At 36.6% G+C, this 25,002-nt stretch overlaps 1 protein-coding gene across 1 annotated transcript in view; it reads right to left on the bottom strand.

The window, feature by feature from the left end:
- LOC131153015 (chitin elicitor receptor kinase 1-like) overlaps window positions 1-25,002 on the bottom strand; it is a 72,353-nt gene that overhangs the window by 34,561 nt on the left and 12,790 nt on the right. The window contains exons 6-9 of the mRNA XM_058105029.1: window positions 24,330-24,419; window positions 23,489-23,582; window positions 23,247-23,398; window positions 23,090-23,181 (exon numbers count right to left, since the gene is read on the bottom strand). Of these exons, the coding sequence (XP_057961012.1) occupies window positions 23,090-23,181; window positions 23,247-23,398; window positions 23,489-23,582; window positions 24,330-24,419 (428 nt within the window). The remainder of the gene's footprint in view (window positions 1-23,089; window positions 23,182-23,246; window positions 23,399-23,488; window positions 23,583-24,329; window positions 24,420-25,002) is intronic.

The following is a 25,002-nucleotide window of genomic DNA, read 5'->3' as shown; positions in this document are numbered from 1 at the left end:
TTGTAATGTAGAGTATAGGTTAGGTAATATTTTGGTTTTAGGGGAAATTTTCTTTTATGGTTGTATTCTCCCAGAACTACCCATATAACCACGATATTCCTCCGCCATAAGTGAGGGTAGGTAATAAAATAAGTAGACTATTTTCTTTACTGGATGATGGAGTGTATAGATAAAGATACAGATAGTAAATTTCAAGGACAAAATTTTATAAGGAGGGGAGAATGTAGCGACTCGAAGAATAATAATATTTTAATAATAAAAGGGAGAGAAAATGGAAACATGAACCAAAGGAGGCCGTAGACTTCGTCGATGACATCACATTTTGGAGATAATAATAATAATAATAATAATAATAATAATAATAATAATAATAATAATAATAATAATTTCAAGGAATTGCCAGGATTCGTCGACGAATACAGGGCTTCGTCGACGAGTGCATAAGGAAATTCGTCGACAAATACAGCACTTCATCGACGAGCGCATAAGGAAATTCATCAACGAAGCTACGTCTCGTCGACGAGAAAATACCGAGCGAAGGTTTTGGGTTGCTCTGAATTTCGTCGACGAATACAGGGGTTCGTCGACAAATTTACTGAAGGACTCGTTGACGAGATGACGTGTCTCGTTGCCGAATCTGACCCTATAAGTAGTCAAAACTCGAATTTTTGTTCACTTTCAGTGCTCCTCTCTCTCTCTCTCTCTCTCTCTCTCTCTCTCTCTCTCTCTCTCTCTCTCTCTCCTACGGTCTCTCTCCCTTCTCTCTTTGTTTCCGGCCCCGTCAGTCGCCGAATCGATGATCCGAAACCACCACGATGCTCCTAGCGAAGTTCTCTGCAAGTCTGCCAAAGCGGATCGTCGGTGAAACGAAGTTGGATTTCATCCCAAATTTAGGGTAAGGCCTTTTAGTCTATTTTTGACCTTATAACAGTTATAGGGAATGATATAGGCAAAGGAATACTGATATTTTGTTTTGAAAAATGTTATTTTCAGGGTGTTATGTAGAAGGCCCTGCGGATGTTAGGCTAGTAAACCATAGGGGCTTTTCAATAGTCAAGTAAGGGAAATATGCTATGCTAGGCAATTTTAAAATATTATATGGTTTATTAAATTATGAATATTATGTATTAAAGTATGGTGTGACTTGAGAATATAAGTATAGTATGGAGATATATTTTATGAATTTCAGTACCATAATTTTACGAATTTCAGTACTATGATTATACGTATTCTAGTACCATGATTATGCAGTTTTTGGTGTTGTGATTATACAGTTCTCAGTATTATGACATATGGAATATAGTTACAGTTTATTCAGTATCATGGTTATTACAGTTATTTCAGAATCATGGTAAATCAGATAGTTGTATATAGAGATATATTATATAATATCAAACCCTATTAGACTATGTAGTTACAGAGCACGGTACCGTTGCTACAAATATTATGTTATGTTATGAGTGCAACCACCTATTTAGATAATACGTGGTAGTAGATCGATCACCTAGGCCCTTAACGTGGATAGACTCCCCATCAGATATGGGTTGAGGTGGGCAAATTAGACCGATGAAGTATAGTGATTTATTCATGGTTGGCCAGTTAGGGTAAATCCCGCCTACGGGCCGCACAACCTTGTCATGAGGGGTTAAATCATGACACACAGTTATCCACAGGGAAAGTTTTCAATTACTATTATGTATGTACAGATTTACAGAAACAGGGAACATACTTATGTATAATAGAAGTATTTTGAATAGTAACCTACGATACTGTTACGTTAAGCAACATGGAAAGGGGGTGAATTTTATTACTTGTACTGTAATTACATATTCAGTTATACATGATTATATGAAAACAGACTTTTATGATATAGTAGCTCATTTGCCACACACTAGTAATAGCATATTTCGTCTTACTGAGCGTTGACTCATCCCAGTGTTGAATCTTTTTTCAGGTGAACTAGGTAGGCGAGCAGACCAGGCTCGCAGATAGAGGGGCTTCAGTAGTGCCTTGTCAGTGAAGTGAGTATTTTGGAGGATTTTCTTATATCCTAGCATAGTTGAGGGTATTTTGGGGAAACAAATATATGTGTATATTTTGGGAAACATGTTAGTACTCTGGTATTGTATATATATATATTCACATATGGTTATGTTTATTTGAATTCTACTTCTCACTGCTTAGGTTAATGATTGGGTTTACCCCAGTATGGTATCAGAGCATGTAGATTATCATAGTATAAAAAAAAAAAAAAAAAAACCTATATTATTAAGCAGGTCGTTACACTTAGGCCCAACAGTATCAGCTGATAGTGTTGGGGTGGGTGGATTTCTTACCAGAAAACATCAAGACCAACTATTATTCCTGTTTCCAACCATCGAGAAGAGAATGGATGCATCCCTACTATGTAGTCCAGGACCTCCATGTAAATCTAAGAGAGGAAATATGCAAAGTTCTAAAGATTGACCAATATTAATTATGTAAATTAACTGATTGCATAAACCATTTTCTTTGTTTTAATATGTGTGTGTGTGTGTGTGTGTGTATCAGCTTCTAATTGAGCTTGAAAAGGAAGTCGGTGGTTGGCAATAAAGGAGGATGCAGTCGGTGCAGCAGAGGCAAGGAGGCTAATATGAGACTGAAGCTGAGTATGTTGAGCCTGCAACTTAGAGAAATCTAGAGCAGCAACAGGTGCAGGACTAAGAGAAGTCGGAGGTGCAGGAAGAGATTCTGCAACAACTCCAGTGTTAGAAGGTCCCCAACCTTTGCCACGACCACGACCACGACCATGAAAGGCCTGTTTGGAGTAACGTTCCTGCAGCTCTAGGTGGAGAATGAAGGAACGCTCAATGGTGTGATTATGCCGTTGGTAGTGCTGGCAGAATCAAGTCTTGCTGTCAACAGACCTAGCACCAGTAAGGGCTGCAAGGGCAACCAGCTCGATCACACTAAAAGAAGCAAATCCAAGGAGAAGAATTCGTCGCCGATCATCACCATCAATCATTGCGAATTCCTCGTACAAAGAGGGCACCAGGGATGTGTTCAAAATCTAAGTCCGAATTGATTTAAAATCAAGTTTTAAACCCATCAAGAGCTGATAGGTACACCGACGATCCTGTCACTTTACCTCAATAGTTACTACCTCGGTAGGAAACTCAGAAAGAGACTCACACTGGGTGAGCTCCTCCCACCGAGACTAGAGATAGCAGAAGAATTCAGTCACAGATAAACCCAAAGAAGCCTGGGTTGCCTGGTGGAGCTCCCGATAAGCTCAAAAATATGAGCCTCACACCTTGTGTGGGCGAACATTGTGGTTAAGGTAGACCAAAGTCTATTAACAGTATTGTGAAACATGAACATACTATAGAGGTGGTCTTCCACAGAAGCAAATATCCAACCCAAGATGACATAGTTGCCAATGGACCATAGTCGGTGAGCCGGATTAGTTTTAACAGGGCGAAACTCCAATCCTAACAACCACTTAACCTTGCCACAGCCCCCAATGTAGAGACCCGAAGAATTATAGTAATTAAATAATAAAAGGAAGGAGGAAAAGAGAATTTTAAAAAGAGGATTTAGCAAGGTCTCGTCGACGAGCGTAGAGTGCTCATCAACGAATAGGCTTCTCGGGCTCGTCGACGTGGATGTGTGTCTCATCAACGAGACATTACCAAGGGGGTTGATTTAAGGGCCTAAAATTCGTTGATGAGGGGTAAGTATTCGTCGACAAACTCCCTTCATGGACTCGTCGACGAAGTGACGTGTCTCATCAACGAATCCGCACCTTATAAATATGCTGAACTCGGGGATTTAGCGAGAAATCTCATGCAAACTTCCTCTCTCTCTCTCTCTCTCTCTCTCTCTCTCTCTCTCTCTCTCTCTCTCTCTCTCTCTCTCTCTCTCTCTCTCTCTCTCTTTTCTAGAAATCGACTCCCTCACCTTCTCTCTAAGTTTATGGCTTCGTTCTTCACCGATTCGATGATCGGAAGCCGCCATGCTACTCCTGGGAAGATTCTCTTCAAGTCTACTAGAGTAGTTCGTTGGTTAGGCCAACTTGGGCACCATTCCAAAAATATGGGTAAGTTGGTTATTTTAAGTTTTATAAAGTATTTGGTGTTTCTGGACTAAGGAAAATGCTTTAGATAGAATAATACTAAAATTTTGTTGGAAAAAATGAAATTTCAGGGTGTCGAGCTGGGAACACCATAAGAGTAGGTTTGGTTAATTTTGTAAGCTTCTCAGTAAGTCAAGTAAAGGGATAAATTAAGTCAGCATTTTTCATAAAATTATTTATTGTTATACAACACTTATTTTTAGAAAAATATGTATGTTATAGAATTAGATTTGGGAATACTGTTGTTGAACAGGGAAACGGTTTTAACACATTTTATAAGAAAATATGATTTCAGAACAAATTATGAATTTAGAAGGCTACTTACATTGGTGTGGCATGAGTATAATTTACATGAAAATTATGTTATATTAAAATATTATGATTTTTCCAAGATAAGCATGTTATAATAGTTTTCAGGAAAAACCATAAAAACAATGCAAGAATTATGGTTTTAGAATATTATGTTAAACAAGGCAAGAATTTCATGTTTATTGTGTTATGAATTATGCCGGCGTAAATGCCGTAATTATGCATGTTATGTCAAGATTCAAGAAAATATTATCATGTCGTGTTTTACTTTGAAATATGAAACTACTATGTTTCAATATCATGAAATGTATTATATGTTATCAGAATCAGGATGACTTGGTTTAGTTTCACAAAGCAGGTACCATAGCTATATGTTCACAATTATGTTTATGTTAGTGCTACCACACATCTTAAATAGAGTACGGAAGATGGCAGTCGATGTGACTTCATGGTAGAGTTGTAGTTCCCCTAGTAGTCCGGCATAGGTGGAACACGCCCATTGTACTTACACACCTATATTTTCCTTAGCATGATCGGCCAACCATTGCTAGGTCCCGCCTATGGGCCGCACAACCCTGTCATGTGAGGGGCAATACATGATAACAACTAACTATCCATCTTGGGTAATATTTCAGTATGGTATAGTCTTATAAGATGATTTTCCTGTATAGAAATTCAGTATGTTAACCTATGTTATGACAAATCATGTTTTAATCAGATATGATAAAAACTATTTTTACGAAATATGAACCATGTACTGTTTATATGTATAACACAAAGATACTCATGTTGTCACACACTGATATTGGTTTATCTCCCTTACTGAGAAGTGTCTCACCCCAGCATTACAAACAATTCAGGAAACCCAAGTAGGAGAGCAGATAGAGCCCCGCAGCAGTAAATGTTCACCGAGCTACCCTGTTTAAAGGTAAGTAGATGAGCTAGGGTCAGATTATTTTTGGGTAATGACCCTAGGACGTCTTTTTGGTCTTTTGGGGATGTATGTATATGTATATGACAGATTTAGTAGAACTCTGGTATTGTGACTGATTGGATGGTATGTATGTAATTTATGTTTTCCGCTGCTTAGGTATCAGTGATGTATGATAGGTATATCCCTAGTACCCATGGGTCCAGGTTGGTCATGGCTTTGGTAGTTTAGCAGGTTATTAGAATTATTATAAATGTTATTATGTGAAAAAAAAAATATATGGGAAAATAGGCAAGTCGTTACACCCAAGATATAAGTGAAGAGACTATGACTAGGCATGAAAGTTACCGCTATTTAGAAGAATGTCGGTGACCTTTTGAACTAGAGCAGTCTGAGCCAGAGATAAGTCAAGGTGTGGAAGGTTCAAAGAAGAATAGGTGGATGTACTGTCCTTGGTAGGCATATCACCATCCTTGGTAGCCATTGTAAAGAAGATAAATAGGCTACAAAAGTACCAACGCAGCAAAGCAAAGCAAGTCGTTGGAAAAGCTGCCAGGAAAAGGATGCCAGAAGACACAGGAGTCGCCAGAAAAGCCATTGAAATTTGACAAAAAAAGGGCAACGAAAGCTGCTGGAGTTGCCGGAAAAATCGAAGATTTGACGGAAAATTCGCTAGAAAGTTGTTGAAAGTTGCTGGGAAAGCTACCTAAAAGTTGCTAGAAAAGTTGCCAAAGTCACCAGAAAAGCCGCCAAAAGGTATCGGGAAAATAGTAGATTGAGTTTTCTGATTTACAAGATCCACTAAAAGTGGCAAGTGCAGAACATACGACTCAACCTACTACCAATAAAGCTTTCTGATGCACAAGCTCCACACACGTAGCGAGTGTAGAGCATACAGCTCAACTGAGAACCCGGATCTTAAACAAGGAACCCAACCTTCCTATGATACTAAGAAGAAAGTAAAAGAGAGAGAACTATACAAGGAGAAGTGAATATCACTTGGTGTACTTAGCTTACAACTTTGAGATGTATATATAGCTATACAAGAGAGTGAGGTTATCGTAACATTCCGATGTGGAACTAAAAAACTATACACTATGCTCATAAAAGTAATACAAATTAAAAACTTAATTAAAAAATGCTCATTTTCATCTTTAAATCAAATAATATTATAAAAATATGATTAAAATAATACAGTTACAAATAATACATATTAAAAAATGCTACAATAAAAAAATATTTTAATTATTCTAATTAATTTTTAACTTTCAAAATTTACTTACAATAAAATTTTATTGGAAATGACAATTACTTTATTTTTATTTTTTTAATTTATGTATATTTTTATTTTAATTATATTTAATTCATGTGATTATTTTATATTAATTTTAATTCAAAAGAATATAAAATGAATAATTTTAATCCAAGAAAACTATTTATGGATATTAAAATTTTTGACCCAAGTTTCCAAAACAACTTAAAACCATAAAATCTTGTTTCCATTTTTTTTTTTTTTTGCAAATAGTTGAAAACCAACAATAGAATTATAAAATTGACAACATAAACAAATGCATTTTTATAATATATTTCTTCAATGTGCAGCAATAAAAACAAAAAATAGAAAACAACAATGATACCAAACAAGCCCTAAATAAACTATAATACTAATTTCTGTTGAAATATTTTCTAAAATATACAATTTTATGGGTTTTCAAAGTCTTCCATTTATGAATTTTCTAAAGCATTCATGAGGAGTATTTAATGTTATGTGGGTTTGTCCCACATTGGAAAAAGTGGAAAAGGAAAGGTCATTACTAAATGATAAGGTGAAATAATCTCTTAAAGTTGGTTAAAAGATAGTGCTAGCGTGTATTCTAATGCACCATAGGACGGTGCTTCGCACCCTCAGCACACGTGCGCGCGCGCATGGCGTGGGTTGTAGGGCGCTAGTGGGGCATTTAGTTGGTACACAAGCACTTTGAATTAATCTTATATTTTTTAAGATCAAGTGGTACGACCAGGAGACCAAGTGCGACCTGGTCGATGGTACCATCGACTGAACATGAATGAATAATTGATTTTCCAGAATGTTTCGACTAGGTCGACGCCTGGTGCAATCAGGTTGAATCTGTTTCGCAATTTGAACACATACAACCTTTTGGACAAGGCATAATTTTGTCTATTTAAAGACATAATTAACTCCACGAAATAAATAGAAAATTCATCATTCTTTCCTTCTCTTTCTTACATAAAGTTTCCACAAATTATATCTTTTTCAAATCAAATATGGATTCTATTTTCTGTAGAAATAGAATTCTAGAAAATTTGTTCAAATTATTCTAACGGTGTTTTTGATTAGTTTTCATTTGTATATAATGCAAACTGATATCAGATTATATTATGTGTTTCATTGTATCGTGAAAACGTATTTGCTGACTATACACACTCATCTGGTGGGGGCAAATAATGTTTTAAGGAAAACGACATTGTAACGCACCTTGAAGCATTTTTCAATCTGCATTATTTTATTATCTTATTCTTACAATTTCCTAAATAAAATATCCAAAAATCTCAAGATGTTAAATAAAATAACCTAAATAAAGAAAATGAACACAAAAAAATTACAAAAATACAATTTACTAGCTTGCATCTTGCTTGAGATATTTTATATACAATCTCAAGATTTTCTTGGATATTTCAAATGTAATTTTTTCTAAAACTTTTTCCTTGTCTATTTGCATATATTTTTCTCTGCTCAAAAAAATTTCTGCGTCCACTAGCAGTAAGTTCCCCAAGCTGTGATTGTACTCACCTACTTACTCCAACTCTCCTACATTAGCTCAAAGAGAGATAGATTGGATCACATTCAATCCAGGCACAACCTTGGTGGAGACAATGCACCCATACTATGTGATATGATGGTCTATGTCATCTGATGGCCGAGGAGATAGAGTTCCTGGTTACAAAATGTGAATTGGAGTTTTTGGGAAAAAAGGGAGGAAACTTGTGTTTCTTAGCTTGTGAAGAAGCGATGGTTGGTGGAGGGTTCAAGTTTTTTCATGTGGTTATTACCCAAAAACGGAATTCTTCGATGATTAATTCTATGTTCTTAGAGGATGGTATGGTTATGGCATTCCTTGAGGAGATTCATGAAGGTGCAGGTAAGCATTTTCAACATTTTCTCTTTGAACAGTCTATTAGAGCATTACCTGATTTGAGCCAACTCATTTCTAGGGAGATATCGGATGAAGAAAATGAGTATTTGGTCAAAGAACCTCCGGAAATGGAGCTGAAAATAGCTCTAAATTATATCTCAAAAGATAGTAGTCCAAGACCCGATGGTTTTGGTTCAGGATTTTACAAATCTTATTGGGAATTTGTTAAAGAGGATTTGTTGGAAGCTGCCAAGGAATTTCTCAGTGGAGCACCTCTCCCCATATTTTTCACTTCTTCTTATTTAGTTCTTATCCCTAAAGTGAAGGATCCAAGAAGCTTTGAAAAGTGTAGGTCAATTGATGCGATGCTTGAATAAAATTATCTCTCCAGAGCAAAGTGCTTTTCTCCCTCGTAGAAGTATTTTTGAAAATATTACTCTGGCGCGGGAAAAGGTTCAATCAATCAACAGAAAGAGTAAAGAGGGAAATGTAGTATTAAAAGTGGATATGGAAAAGGCTTATGATCGGGTTGACTGGAGATTTTTTATTTGGGTCTTGGAGGGTTTTGGTTTTTCTAGTCAAGTTTGTAACTTAATAGCTGAATGTGTTAAGACCCCATGGTTTTAAATCATAATGAAGGGTACATAGAGGGGTTTTTTCAAGTCCTAACGGGGCCTTTGGCAAGGTGATCCACTATCTCCATATTTATTTATTTTGATGGAAGAGATTCTTTCTAGATTATTAAAAAATAATTTTGAGGAAGGCAGGATTGGAAGATTTTATCTTTCGAGGGGAGCTATTTTAATCTCTCATTTATTATATGCGGATGACTTGCTTTTTTTTTTGCTAATAGGGAAAGGAAATCTTTAAAGATGCTTTTGAATGCGTTGGATTTGTATGAAAATTGGTCTGGCCAATTAATCAACAAGGAGAAATCAGGAGAAATCAGGTCTCTTTATGTCCAACAAGTTCAACATTACTATAAGAATGGAGCTATTTCAATTGACGGGTTTTGCTGAAGGAAAATTTCCAACGATGTACCTTGGGGCACCTTTGATTTCTGATCGCCTTACTGCTAGAATGCGTGAACCATTAGTCGCAAAATTTTGAAATAAGATGGCGAGTGGGAAGATGAGGTTGCCATCTCAAGGGGGTCATCTCATCTTTATTCAACCTGTTTTATCATGCATGGCGACTCATACGTTAATGGCTCTCTCAGTTCCTTTGGTGGTGATAAGAAATATTAATTCAATTCTCTCTTCTTTTCTTTAGGGGGAGAGTAATGGTAGGGCAAAAATAATATGGGGTGCTTGGTCAAAGGTTTGTAAACCCTTAGATGAAGGGGGTGTTGGCATTAGGAACCTTAATGACGTTCAAAGATCTTTTCACATGAAGTTTGCTTGGAGACTTATGACGTTACATAATCTTTGGACCCGTTTCTTTAAGGCTAAAAATATTAAATCAGGTCACCTGGTTTCAACCAATTCCACTCCTACGGGCTCTCGATTTTGGAAGACAATCTTAAAGGTGTTTCTAGAGGTATATGAGAATGTTTATGTGAAGGTTAGAGAAGGAAAAGCTTCTTTTTGGTTTGATAAGTGGTTGAGGTCCCCTTGCTAAGTGTTCTTACATGGTCCAGCATCCTGAGTTAAATATTCAAGACGGTTGGAAGTTTGAGAATTGGGATATTGATATGCTGAAAGAATTCTTAGGGGTCCCCAAAATGAATGAGATTTTGTTGTCGTTTATAAAGCACAAAGAGGGGCTTGACGTGTTTATTTGGGAGCCTTCCATAAATGGAAAATTTTCAACCACCTTGGCATAGGAGGTGATAAGATTTAAAGGGGAGCGGTGTCCATGGATGGAACTTCCTAAAAAATTATCGCTGTGTATGTGGAAAGTCATGTTCCAATGTTTTCCTATAGATGAGAGAGTGCGGAAACTGGGATTTGATATGGTCTCACTTTCAACTGCTGCGTGGATAAAAAAGAGGCGTCTCTCAATCATGTTCTGAGTATGGGATCCATCGCAAGTATGGTATGGAAGAGAGCAATGTCTGTCTTGGGAATTCTAAATTTTGATGTTGAACCATGGAGGGTGAAAATTAGTAGATGGTTCAGATGTGCCAAAAAATCAACCCAAAAAGGTATGATCATCGGTTTGTTACCTACTATAATTTCTTGAAGACTATGGCTCAAAAGTTGTAAAGCCTGCATGGAAGATAAGTATGAGCTGGGGAATGCAGGTTATCTATGAGGTTTTGGCTCGAAAAAAGTGCAGAAGGCGTGAAGGGTTCTCTACCCTCTATACATAAGAATTTATTGGAGTGTTCCAGGTGAAAATGAAAAAACCAAAAGTTAGAACTCCTAGAAAAGTAGTATGGGAAATGCCTCCAGTAGGTTGGTTGAAGCTAAATATAGATGACTCTTGTAGAGGAAATTTGGGTTCTTGTGGTGGTGGTGGTATCATCTGCGACTCATCGGATAATATTAAGGCTACTTTCTTTGAAAAATTTAAGTCGGGTACTAACAATGGAGCGGCATTGCGAGCTTTTCCTAGTAGTGTACAAATCTGTAAAGAGTTGGGATACCAAAATATTTTTATTGAAAGCGACTCGGAATTGGTGGTGGGATGGCTCAGAACTGGTATAAAAAAACTGAACATCTATCAAGAACCTGAACATCTTCTTTCAGATTATCAAGATGAAGTTACAATATGTAATTAATTTTACATATGCCCAGCCAACTTTATATACAAGTGCTGGCTAACGAAAAGAGAAAAAAAAATAAAGAAATTTCTTGTTAAAAAAAAACTGTTACAGATATTTTATTAAAGCTACCAATGGTTATAAAAAATATATCACAGGCAGCAGATCTTCTTCTTCCATGCTCTGTTCTTGAATCACTGTTTTTCTTTTTTCTGAGCTTAACACCCCAGCATTACTGATTGGCTTACTAAGTTTAACACCCCCCCTCAAGAGCAAAGCTCTTGCTGCTTGAACTTTCAGAGTACAATCCGGATATTCAACTTGATGAGAAAATATATTAATCAAACCCAGCTTCTTGATCATTCTAATATGATTGTCTACACCAAGTGCCTTAGTAAAAATGTCAGCCAACTGATTTTTAGATGCAACATGAAAAGCTTTAATCATACCATCTAGAACTCTGTTTCTAACAATATGACAATCCGCTTCTATATGTTTTGATCGTTCATGGAATACTGGATTTGCAGCTATATGCAAAGCTGCCTAGTTGTCACAGTAAAGTAAAATTGATATTTCATGCTTAACTTGTAAATCTCTTAGTAAAAATAAAATCCAAGTAATTTCACAAGTAGTGCTTGCCATTGATCTATATTCAGCCTCAGCTGAAGATCTTGATACCATTGATTGCTTCTTTGATCTCCAAGAAATCAAAGCATCTCCAAGAAAAACACAATATCCAATAAGAGACTTCCTTGTATCTGGGCATCTAGCCCAATCAGCATCACAATATGCCTTCAATTGTAAATCTGAACTACTAGGAAATAAAATTCCTTGCCCAGGTGTCCCCTTGAAGTATTGCAGAATTCTTGTTGCAGCTTGCATATGAGGAACTCTCGGTTTGGCCAAAAACTGACTCAGCCTATTCACAGCATATGTAATATCTGGTCTGCTGAGTGTTAAATACATCAATTTTCCTATAAGCCTTCTATACTTGCCTGAATCTGATAGAAGTTCACCACTGTCCTTTGACAATTTTAATTGTTGTTCCATTGGAGACTTAGCAGGTTTACAACCCATCATTCCTGTCTCCTTTAAAATGTCTAAAGCAAACTTTCTTTGATTTAAGCTTATTCCCTTTCTTCCTCTAGAAATTTCAAGTCCTAAGAAGAACTTAAGTGATCCAAGATCTTTAATTCCAAATTTAGCATCCAGAACTGTCTTTAAATTTGCTACACAAATGGGATCATTTCCTGTTATGATCATGTCATCCACATAAACCAATAAAGCTGTGAATGAGGAACCTTTGGCATGAACAAAAAGAGAATTATCAGCAGTTGATTGAATAAAACCAAGTTGCTGAATAACAGATGACAGTTTTGTATACCATTGTCTTGAAACTTGTCTCAGACCATAAAGAGATTTAAGCAACCTGCAGACAACAGTATTAGATGATTGTGAAGAAGAAGCAGCAATTGAAGGCCCCCCCTCACTGTGAAAACCAGGAGGCAATGACATATATACCTCTTCATGTAAATCCCCATGTAAAAAAGCATTGTTAATATCTAATTGGTGAAGAGGCCAACACCTGGCAGCTGCTAAAGCAAGAAGTACTCGAACAGTTATTGTCTTAGCAACTGGAGAAAATGTTTCAAGAAAATCAATGCCTTCCTGTTGTGTATACCCTTTAGCCACAAGTCTAGCCTTGTACCTTTCCACTGTTCCATCAGAATTCAATTTAATCTTATATACCCACTTACACCCAATAGGAGTTTTTCCAGGAGGTAATGTGGTAAGTTCCCAAGTTTGATTCTGTTCAAGAGCTTGAATTTCTTTGTCCATTGCTGATCTCCATAAAGGATTTTTAATAGCTTGAAAGAAAAATTGTGGCTCTTGAGGTAAAGAATTAACTGCCAGTAGATATGAATGATAGGAAGATTCTAAATGGGAATAAGTGAGTCCATCAGCCACATCATAAGCTGCTCCAGAAACATGAGTTGCAGCACAAGCATAATCCTGTAAATATGTTGGTTTAATAGATTGCCGAGATGATCTTCTGATAGGTGCTGATGGTGATTCATGAGCTGGTGTAGAAACAGGTATTGAAGTGATAGGAATAGAAACTGTAGGCATATGCAAAGAAGGAACTGCAGTAGATACATCAGAAACCTGAACTGATGTAGAATTAGGAGCAGAATTTAAACAAGGAATAGACTCATCTTGGATAGGAATAGGAGTGACAAAAAATTCATTTCCTGAGCTGGAAGATGCAAGATTATTAATTTCAGTAACTGAATCAAAAGGATCTGAAATTGAAGCTTTACCTTCAATCTAAGGAAATATGTTTTCATGAAAAACCACATCTCTGGATATGAAAATTGAATTTGTGGACAAGTCTAAGACTTTGTAACCTTTTATGCCAAAAGGATAGCCTAGAAAGATACGTCTCCTTGCTCTTGCTGCAAATTTAGATCTGTTATGTGCTAATGTAGAAGCATAACAAAGACAACCAAAAATTCTTAGATGATCATAAGAAGGAGGACTGCCATAAAGAACCTCATAAGGAGTTTTATGTGATAGAGGTGTACTGGGAATCCTATTGATAAGATATACAACAGTTAAAACACAATGCCCCCAAAGATGTAAAGGTAAATGTGAATGGAACATAAGTGACCTAGCTACATTTAAGATATGTTGATGTTTCCTTTCTACAATTGCATTTTGTTGAGGAGTCTCAACACAGCTTAAATGATGCAAAATGCCTCTTTTAGCAAAAAAATCACTCATAATAAATTAAGTTCCATTATCAGTTCAAATTATCTTCACTCTTCTAGAAAATTGAGTTTCAACCATGGTACAAAATTGTTCTAATATGGATTGAGTTTGTGATTTGTGTTTTAATAAGTAAACCCATGTACATCTAGAATAATCATCCACTATAGTGAGGAAATATTTGCAAGAATCAATAGTAGATACAGAAAATGGACCCCACAAATCACAATGAATCAAGTCAAAAAAATTCTGGGAAGTATGTAAACTTTTATTGAAAGGCAATCGTTTTTGTTTGGCAAGAGGACAAACATCACAAAAAAAAATCTTCACTTGAATCACAAATCTGTACATTATTTGACTTGAGTAAAGACAGCTTGGTATTGGAAGGATGTCCCAACCTCAAATGCCATATATGTGGCTGAGTTTTATTAACAGAGGAAACTGATGAAATAAAAGAAGAAACAGAATTGCTATCTTCCAGCAGGTATAGGCCATTGCACTCTTTACCCTGACCAAGTGTGTTCCAGTGAGCAAGGTCCTGGATGAACACAAATTACCAAAGAACATAAGGCAACAAGAATCAAATTTGGTAAGTTTGCTAACTGATATAAGATTGAAATTAAAAGATGGAACACAAAGAACATCATATAAGATGAGATTTTCGTTGATTTTGACATTTCCAATATGTGTGACTAAAGCTAATTCACCATTTGGAAAATTTACATGAGTATTTATTGTGGCTATTACAGTGGTGAAACAAGACACAGAATGTACCATATGATCAGTAGCTCTTGTGTCTATGACCCAATCAGTGGTCTTGAAACAAGTTGGATTAACTCGTTTGGCTGAAAAAATGGAATGTGTTAAATTTGGATTTAAGATGGGATTAGAAACAACACCTGACATAGTTTCAAGGTAATTATTAGCTTGAGAATGTGGTATATTAGCTATCACACCAGCAACAGAAAGATCATCAGCAGATGAACACACATCAACAGCTCCAGAAACCAAATTTTGTAGTCCATTACCAGTACTTATATTGGCTGCATGATAATTCTTACCCGAATTATTCCCAGTATTAAGAAAAGTTAGCAATTGCTCACATTGTGCTTTAGAAATAGGACATTGAACTGACACATTTTCAGTTGCTGCTCCTGGGCTGCAAGTAACTTGATTAACACTTGGTCTTCCTTTTGATTTATATCCCAGTGGATAACCATGTAACTTGTAACATTTATCAATTGTATGTCCAAGCATGTTGTAGTGAGTGCATAACAATCTCTCCCTTTTGTTATTTCCTTTATTCCAAGAATTTCCAGAATTACTTCCCTTTGAATTGGCATACATTGCTACTGAATCTGACCTGGCAGTGTAATATCCTCCATGTTTTACATTCTTGTGAGACTCTTCTTGAAGAACCAGAGCATAAATCTTGCTAATTAAAGGAAAAGGCTCCTGCATCAGAATTTGAGTTCTTATAGTCTCAAAATTCTCATTCAAACCCATAAAAAATCTCATAGCATAAGTCTTATCATGAGAAGCATTTATTGCTCCACAAGTACACTCTGGTAATGGCTCCAGATTCAGCAATTGATCCCACAATTTCTTGAATCTTGTGAAGTATTCTGTGATCGTCATCTGGTTTTGTGATATATTAGAGATCTCTTTCTGAAGATTGTAGAGTTTGGGACCACTACCTTGTGAGAAAAGTTTCTGCAATTCAAGCCACATTTCTCTAGCAGTTTGACAATACATCATGTTGTTAGATACATCAACGTGCATGGAATTTATCATCCATGAAATCACCATCGTGTTATAGCTTAACCAATTTTCATAGAAGGGAGATTCTAAATCTAGCTCAACAATTTTGCCATTAATGAAGCCTATCTTCTTCTTAGCAGTGAGAGCTAAGATCATAGCCCTGGACCAAGAATGATAATTCTTCATTCCAAGCAATGGTTGTGTAACCAAGATGTTGCCTGGATTTTCATTCGAATTGAGAAAATATGGATTTGTAAAACTTGAATAACTGGTTTCAACATTTGGATTACTCGATTCAGGAGATACCATGAATGACCTTCGAGAATTCAATTGAAGAAAACAATTAGAAATAAGGAGGAAGAAGCAAATTCAAGAAATGGAAGAGCTTTTCAGCTAGCAGTGCTCTGATACCATATAAAAAAACTGAACATCTATCAAGAACCTGAACATCTTCTTTCAGATTATCAACATGAAGTTACAATATGTAATTAATTTTACATATGCCTAGCCAACTTTATATACAAGTGCTGGCTAACGAAAAGAGAAAAAAAAATAAAACAATTTCTTGTTAAAAAAAAAAACTGTTACAGATATTTTATTAAAGCTACCAATGGTTATAAAAAATATATCACAGGCAGCATATCTTCTTCTTCCATTCTTGAATCACTATTTTTCTTTTTACTGAGCTTAACACCCCAGCATTACTGATTGGCTCACTAAGTTTAACAACTAGAATTTGTTCTTCCTAGTACTTATGGGACTTTTGAGAATTGTTAGAGGAGGAGTTACAAGGTCTTCAGTTCTCTATAAAACACCAATTTAGAGAAGGTAATCAGGTGAAGGATTTCTTGGCTCGTCAAGCAGAGGAAGGCAACACGAGGAGATATTTTGTAGGTGATGTCCTGCCGAGTAAAATGAGATGTTTCATTCGTATGGATAAGATAAAGTATTTCAAGCTTTCGTCTTTAATTGTCATCATTTGGGTTTTCCTCTCGATTTCGTTTGCGGATAATTGACATCAATTTGCAGCAATTTGTTTATGTTTGTTTTTGGTTGGTTTTGATTGCATATAGGCCTGTTTAGATCGTTTTAGTTAGATAATGTTTTTGGTTTTTTTTTTTTTTAGTATTAGTTCTGATGTTTGGGATGGTTTTGTTAGTTTATTTGTAAATCTCATGTGTCTTGCTTGTAACCACAGTATTCTACCTCCATAAGTAAGAGATATCAATAAAATTGGGGTTTTCGAAAAAAAAAACAAAAAAACAAAAACAAATAATAAAAAACAAAATTTATTGTTAGTAACTCTATGAATTAATTGGCATTTAATTATCGATTGATTATATTATCATTTTTTGTATTTCACTATATATATACATAACATTTTTTTTTCTCCAGATCAAAAGGCTATAAGTGGCTGTGTGAAACTTGATGCCTACCCTCCTCCCCACTCTTTTGATGCAATACTGGCTATATAACAAGCAAATTCAAGGAGAAAGGTTATTTACTACAAGTGCAAGAACTAGCTATGGACCACAAGTATCGCTTGGCAATACTTGAATAATAACTTTTGTTGTTTTTGCAGGAGTTGCCATACTTATCATCTAAATATGATAAAACTACCAGGTGTTGGTGCAGTGGAAGGAGATTTTACAAGTACCATTCCCAGAGTTTCTTTTGACTGTGAGCATGCATTTTGGGATTTTGTCTTTGTGGGGGAAAGTGGTTCTCTTACAAACAAATAACATATGCCCAGATCCTCGGGTTATCAAGATTGACAAAAACATTAGCACTGTTGGGTTTCCCTCCTTGTGGGGCTCAATGCCTTAACGTTTGTTGGCTTCCCAGTGGAAGCAAAATCCGAAGCATTCTATTTTGAAATTCTAGATCAAGCCACGCACAGCAGCAGCCGGGCAGCCCCAACATTTTCACTGCTGCCATTGTGTTTTCTTTTTAGCCTTTTTGGCTTTGTGCTCCCACGCCTTCCCCAGTCGTCTTCTCCATTTTCAGCAGCAGCTCCTCACGCCTGCAGCCAGCGCCGGTTGTCTTCTCCACTGCAGCAACCTGCTGCTGTCCTTCTCTCCTGCAACTCTGGGTGTGTATTATTATCAGCATATTGGGTGTTTTTCGGTTGTGCTCAACTCTAGTTGGTTTTTTGGAGTTTTGTTCACAACATTTGGTGAGGCTTTTTTATCTTGCTTCATTTGTTATACACTTTTGTGCATATGTAAGGCTTGTGTCTTTTGTGCCCACTTTGTATGAATTTGGTGATAGTCGATTCGGACCATCGTGTCCCGTGGACGTACCTCAATATTAGAGGAAACCCCGTTAAATTTATTGTATCTCATTTTATTTATTATTTGAATTACACCATTGATTTACTTGTGGGAATCATTCACATAATTTTCCCAACAAGTGGTATCAAAGCCGTGTTCTTTGGACTCATTAGGTTTGTGTAAATCATGGATGGTAATGTTGGTCGTATGATTAGTTTCAATGGGAGCAATTGGGTAACTGGGAAAATAAAAATACAAGATCTTTTATTTTGCAAAGATTTGGATGGACTTATTGAGGGTGATAGCCGAAAACCTAAAAATACGAGTAATGATGAGTGGAATAGGCTCAATAGAAAAATCATTGGTGTCATTCGTCAATTTATTGATAATAATGTTTTTCATCATGCTTCTACCAAAACTTTGGCACATGAATTGTGGAAAAAATTGAAGGGTCTTTATGATAGAAAGTCGGCTACAAATAAAACTTTTCTTTTCTAAAAATTGGTGAACTTGAAATATAAAGATGGTGGTCTTATTGCCGAGCATTTGAATGAGATGAAAAATATTATCAATCAATTTGCTACTATGAAAATAGTTTTTGATGATAAGTTGCAGGCCCTAATGCTTCTTAGCTCTTTCTCGGAAAGTTGAGACTTTGGTTATGACAGTTAGTAATTCAGCTCCTAATAGAATTGTTAGTATGAACTAAGTAACTAGCAGCTTGTTGAATGAAAAAATTAGAAGAAAATCAGTTGGCTCTTCTCATTCAGAGGCACTTGTGATAGAAAACAGGTGGAGAGGTAGAAGCAAGAGTAGATCTTCTCACCGCAATGACAAATCAAGAGGCCGGTCTAGCTAAGTTTTAAGAAAGGATATTAAGTGTCACTATTGTCATGAGAAAGGGCATATGAAGTGAGAGTGTAAAAAATTGAAATTCAAATGGCAAAATAAAGAAAAAAATTTTGAGAAAAAGTATGAAGACACAACCTCAGTTGCATCTGATGGCGATCTTATGGTTGTTTGTAATGGAAGTTGCATTAATTTAACAAGTCAAGAGACAAATTGGGTTATTGATTCTAGTGCATCATTCCATGTCACTTCTTGGGAAGATTTATTCACTTTCTGTTCCAAAGGAAGTTATGGAGTTGTTCAGACGAGAAATGAACGTTTGTCAAAAATTGTTGGCATGGGAAATATTTGTTTGGAAACAAATCTTGGATGTAAGTTGGTGCTCAAAGATGTGAGACATGTACCCGACATTCAGCTAAATTTGATATCTAACGAAAAGCTTGATGGTGAAGGGTTTGACAACCATTTTGGTGATGGAAAACGGAAGCTCACAAAGTGTACTTTGGTAGTGGCTAAAGGCAAGAACACTAGTACACTTTACATGATGCAAGATAAAATTGGTAATGGTGTTGTGAATGCAATTGAGAGTCACTCTTCCACCAATTTATGGCATAAGCGGCTTAGGCACATGATTGAAAAAGGAATGCAACTTTTGTTCAAAAATAAGCTTCTACCCGAAATGAAAGGTACCCCTCTAAAAGCTTGTGTTCACTGTTTGACCGGTAAGCAACATAGAGCTCCTTTTCGTACAAAGTTTGTTCCTAAAAAATCTAATGTTCTAGATTTGATACATTCTGATGTGTGTGGTCCTTTGAAAATTAAGTCTCATAGTGGTGCACTTTATTTTGTTACTTTTATTAATGATTAATCAAGAAAAAGTTTGGGCTTAAGCTTTGAAAACTAAAGATCAAGTTTTAGATGTGTTTAAGAATTTTTAGGTCAAAGTTGAAAAGGAGACTAGAAAGAAGGTGAAATGTGTGCGCTCGGATAATGGTGGAGAGTACATTGATCTATTTGATGCATATTGTTATAGCCAAGGCATTAGACATCAAAAGATCGTCAAGAAAAGTCATCAACAAAATGGAATTGCCAAAAGGATGAACCGCACCATAGTGGAGAGAATTAGATGTATGCTCTCTCATGCGAAGTTGTCAAAATCATTTTGGGATGAAGCAATGAGGATAGCAGTGGGCTTGATTAATTTGTCCCCTTCAACTCCTTTACTTGGTGAGTTTCCGAAAAGAATTGGAAAGGTAAGGATGTCCCTTATGATCACTTGAAAGTGTTTGGCTGTCGTGCATTTGTTCACATTCCAAAAGATGAAAGATCCAAACTTGATGACAAGACAAGGCAATGTATTTTTCTTGCCTATAGGCTTGATGAATTTGGATATAGATTGTGGGATCTGATTGACAAGAAAGTTGTTAGAAGTCGGGATGTTGTATTTTTTGAAGATCAAACAATTGAAGATTTTGGCACGATTGAGCAATCACAATCTAATGGGAATGATTTTGTTGACTCAGAGTCACCTTCTCCACCTTTGGCATATGATGAAAATAATGGAAGATGTTCATCCACCTCTTGAAGATGTTGGAAATGATGAAATTCTTAGTGTTGTTGAAGATGAAAATAAGGGGGAGCAACAAGTTCAAAAGCAAGCTCCACTGAGAAGATCTTCAAGAGAGCCAAGACCTTAGGATAAATGGATTATAGTATCTCATGATGGATCGGCAAATTATTGGCCCGAGCTGGATTTGCACCAGCATAGACATATTGCCAACGAATTTACAGTCCATCCCCATTAACCACTCAAGCGTCAACACGGGAAAAATAAATTTAGGCCTATTAATAATCCATGATCAACTTCCTTTCGTAGTACCCTACCCCCACTAAATATCCATCACGTGATTATGTTACTCTAACAAATTAAAGGGAGTCTGAAAGCTATCAAGAAGCCATGAAATATAAAAATAAAGTTGAATGAATGGAGGCTATGTAAGAGGAAATGAAGTCCATAGTTGACAATCATCTTATGATTTGGTTAAACTTCCTCCTGGTAAGAAAATTTTGAAAAACAAATGGGTGTTTAGGTTGAAAAATTATGGAAAGAACCTTCGGTACAAGGCTAGGCTTGTGGTAAAAGGTTTTGGTCAGAAAAAAGGAATTGACTTTGATGAAATATTCTCACCGGTTGTGAAGTTGTCATCTATTTGAGTTGTTATTGGCATGGCAAAAAACTTAAATTTAGAAGTTGAACAACTAGATGTAAAAACCGCTTTCTTACATGGTAACTTGGAAAAGAAAATTTACTTGGAACAACCGAAAGACTTCAAACAAAAAGAGAAAGAGAATTTAGTGTGCAAATTAAAAAAAAGTTTGTATGGGTTGAAGCAAGCACCACGAAGATGGTATAAGAAATTTGATTCTTTCATGATTGATCATGGTTACTCAAAAACCTCTCAGGATGATTGTGTGTTTGTGAAAAAAATTCCAGATGGTACTTATATTATTCTCTTACTCTGTTGATGATATGCTTGTTGTAGGACAAGACTCCTCCAAGATTGACAAGTTGAAGTTGGAGTTGAGCAAGTCTTTTTCTATGAAATACTTGGGACCGGCAAACCAAATTTTTGGCATGAGAATTGTTCGTGATTGTGAAAATGGGCAAATTTGGTTGTCTCAATAAAGGTACATTGAAAAAGTGCTTGAGAGGTTCAATATGGATATAGCAAAACCCGTTGGTTGTCCGCTTGCTAGTCACTTCAAACTTTGTACAAAACAAAGTCCTACAAGTGAGAAAGACAAGGAAGAGATGAAGAAAATTCCTTATGCTTCGGCCATTAGTTCTTTAATGTATGTAATGGTTTGCACAAGACCAGGTTTAGCTCATGCTATTGGAGTTGTTAGTCGGTTTCTCTCTAATCCGAGAAAAGAACATTGGTTAGTGGTAAAATGGATTCTCCAATACCTTAAAGGCACTTTGAAGGTGTGTTTGTGCTTTGGAAATGGTAAATCTATGCTCCATGGATTCATGGATGTCGACATGACCGATGATGTTGATTTTAGAAAATCTACTTTGGGTTATTTGATGACTTTTGTAAGGGGAGTTGTAGCATGGCAATCTAAATTACAAAAATGTGTTACTCTATCCATTACAGAAGCCGAGTTTATTGCCATTACGGAAGTTTGCAAAGAATTGCTTTGGTTAAAGAGATTCTTGAAAGAGTTGGGCATGGAACAAGAAAGGTATGCTCTTTATTGTGATAGCCAAAGTACAATTCATTTGAGTAAGAATTCTATCTTCCATTTAAATTCAAAACATATTGATGTTAGATATCATTGGTTCGGGATGCATTGGATAAGAAATTGTTACAGTTTGACAAAATTCACACCGATGATAATGGTTTGAACATGATGACAAAAGCATTGTCTAGAGACAGACATGTGAAGTGTCGAATTTTGGCTGGATTGGTGGAGTCGTCCCCATAAGTCGGGAGGGGGAGATTTGTTGGGTTTCCTCCTTGTGGAGCCCAATGCCTTGAAAAGGTTCATTTTTTTAAATGTTTGTTGGCTTCCCAGTGGAAGCAAAATATGGAGCATTCTATTTTGAAATTCTAGATCAAGCCACGCGCAGCTGCAGCCGGGCAGCCCAACATTTTCACTGCTGCCATTGTGTTTTCTTTTTGGCCTTTTTTGCTCTGTGCTCCCACGCCTGCGCCAGCTGTCTTCTCTATTTTCTGCAGCAGCTCCTCACGCCTGCAGCCAGCACCGGTTGTCTTCTCTGCTGCAGCAACTTGCTGCTGCCCTTCTCTCCTGCGACTCCGGCTGTGTTTTATTATCAGCATATTTGGTTTTCTTGGTTGTGCTCACTCTCGTTGGTTTTTTGTAGTTTTGTTCACAACATTTGGTGAGGCTTTTTCATCTTGCTCCATTTGTTATACACTTTTGTGTATTCGTAAGGCTTGTGCCTTTTGTGCCCACTTTGTACGAATTTGGTGATAGTGGATTTGGACCGTCGTGTCCTATGGACGTTCCTCAATATTAGAGGGAACCATATTTAATTTCTTGTGTCTCTTTCTATTTATTATTTGCATTGCACCATTGTTTTACTTGTGAGAATCATTCATATAATTTTTCCCAACAAGCACAAGAGAGGCTGGATCTCTTAGGAAAAATATAAAGACAAACAATTGCATACAGGAAGATTAAAACTATGCTTACTCTGGAGGCATGTATCCAAATGTACCCACAAGTTGCGTTCGCAGCGAAGAACCTCCAACTTCAGTTAGTTTGGTTAACCCAAAATCAGCAACCTGTACAGGTTTAAGTATTTACAAATAATCTCAATCTACCCCACTAATGCAGGCACTTTCATTACCTTTCCATGGAAGCTGTTGTCTATCAGAATGTTTGATGATTTAATATCGCGATGGATGTAGACGGGAACAGTCTGCTCATGGATATATTCAAGTCCTCTTGCTGAATCCAGTGCAATTTGCACTCTAGTAGTCCATGGCAATGGCTCCCTACCTGTGACGAAAAATACCTACTGTAGCCATTAGACTAGATTACTGCCAGAAGATAAGATGTTTTACTAACCAAATGCACCATAGTTCTCACCTGTGCAATGCAAATGTTGACTTAAATTTCCATTCTCAATAAACTCATAGACTAGGAACAAGGAACCCTCAGCACAATATCCTATTAAGCGCACCTACATTGGCCACATGTAACTAAAGGATAAATAAAAAGATTACATTGTGGATGATCTGGCAAAAAGGGGAAGAGAAAATATAGTGATTAACCAGCCAGACTGCTTCTCAAATCAGAGGGTAAAAAGGTATATCTGGTGGCACCAAATTTTGAAGGTTTTTTCTTTTTCCTGTTAAAAAATTGTCACATTGATAAGCACACCGGCGAGATGCAAAGAAAAGGGTGCGACGCTCAATGATCCTGCAGCAAGCTTCCCACTGGCCTTGTTGTGCACGACTCAGTATGAGAAAGTAACTACATTGGTAGACATCAGTAATTTAATCCACTGAGGCATTACCACCAGAATTGCCATGGTGGCATATCTGTACTTTCCCATCTGGCCTTGTTGTACATGATTCAGTATGAGAAAGAACTACATTAGTAGACGGCAGTAATTTGGCCACTGAGGCATTACCACCAGAGCTGCCAAGGTGGCATGCCTGTACTTTCTGATCAACTTATTTTAATCAGCAGCATATACTAAGTTCGTTTACAAAGCATTTGCTTTTTCACCAAGTTGGCATAAAACTGAGCCAACAGTGAATTTGCAATTTTAATCTGGAAATTTGAAAAATGATAGCTGTGAGTCTTTATACTGTTTTCTTTCTGACTGTCAAAAATAGAATTTGGCTCTGCCTTCATAAAAATTTAAAACAGCAAAATGAGTTCTCTATTTTGATGGAAAATTGTCGAAGGGAAAGCACAATACCAGGTTTGAGTGGTGCACATGTGTAAGAACCCTCAGTTCTGCAAGGAACTCTTTTGATGCTTGCATATCCATCTTCTTAATTGCAGCTCTCTGCATAAGTGGTTAGGCAAAAGGACTCAGCTGCTCATGTTGAAATGCAAGGGTACGGTGGGTTAAAACGCCTGAGGAAGTAAATCAAATATGGATCTAATATATTGATAAATGTTATGAGATGACAGGGAAGTGAATGGATCTGTGGATGGAGTAGACACGGCATTATCATATGATAGGTACCATATTAGAAGGTCAAATAAAACCATTGTGCAGATTCCTTAACTTCCAGCTGATGTGATACATGCAAACAGCACTTGAAATACTTGTACAATCAATTTCGAAGTCAACAAATGTGTGATCTCTGCTTGAAACCGAAAAAATAGTAGATGTTCTTTCTGGCGTCTATCAGGCTCCCCCAACATCCCCCCTCCCCAAAATAAAATAAAAGATTTTAACTCCCAAATTTGGTGTCATCGTTGAAAAGGCTTGGTCTGTTCGACACCTCATCTTTAAGAGTTTTTATCCAGCATTTTCATGCCATTGTTTGTACAATTAATACATTTACTCTAGATGCCTCAGTTATGACAGACGGGTGATATGGACAGCAAACAGATTCCCTGATTTATCTTTTTTAACAAAG

Source organism: Malania oleifera, chromosome 4 (genome assembly GCF_029873635.1).
Source record: "Malania oleifera isolate guangnan ecotype guangnan chromosome 4, ASM2987363v1, whole genome shotgun sequence".
NCBI lineage: Eukaryota > Viridiplantae > Streptophyta > Magnoliopsida > Santalales > Ximeniaceae > Malania > Malania oleifera.
Note: the sequence above shows the minus strand (reverse complement) of the source record. Positions and strands in the feature narration are given on the sequence as shown.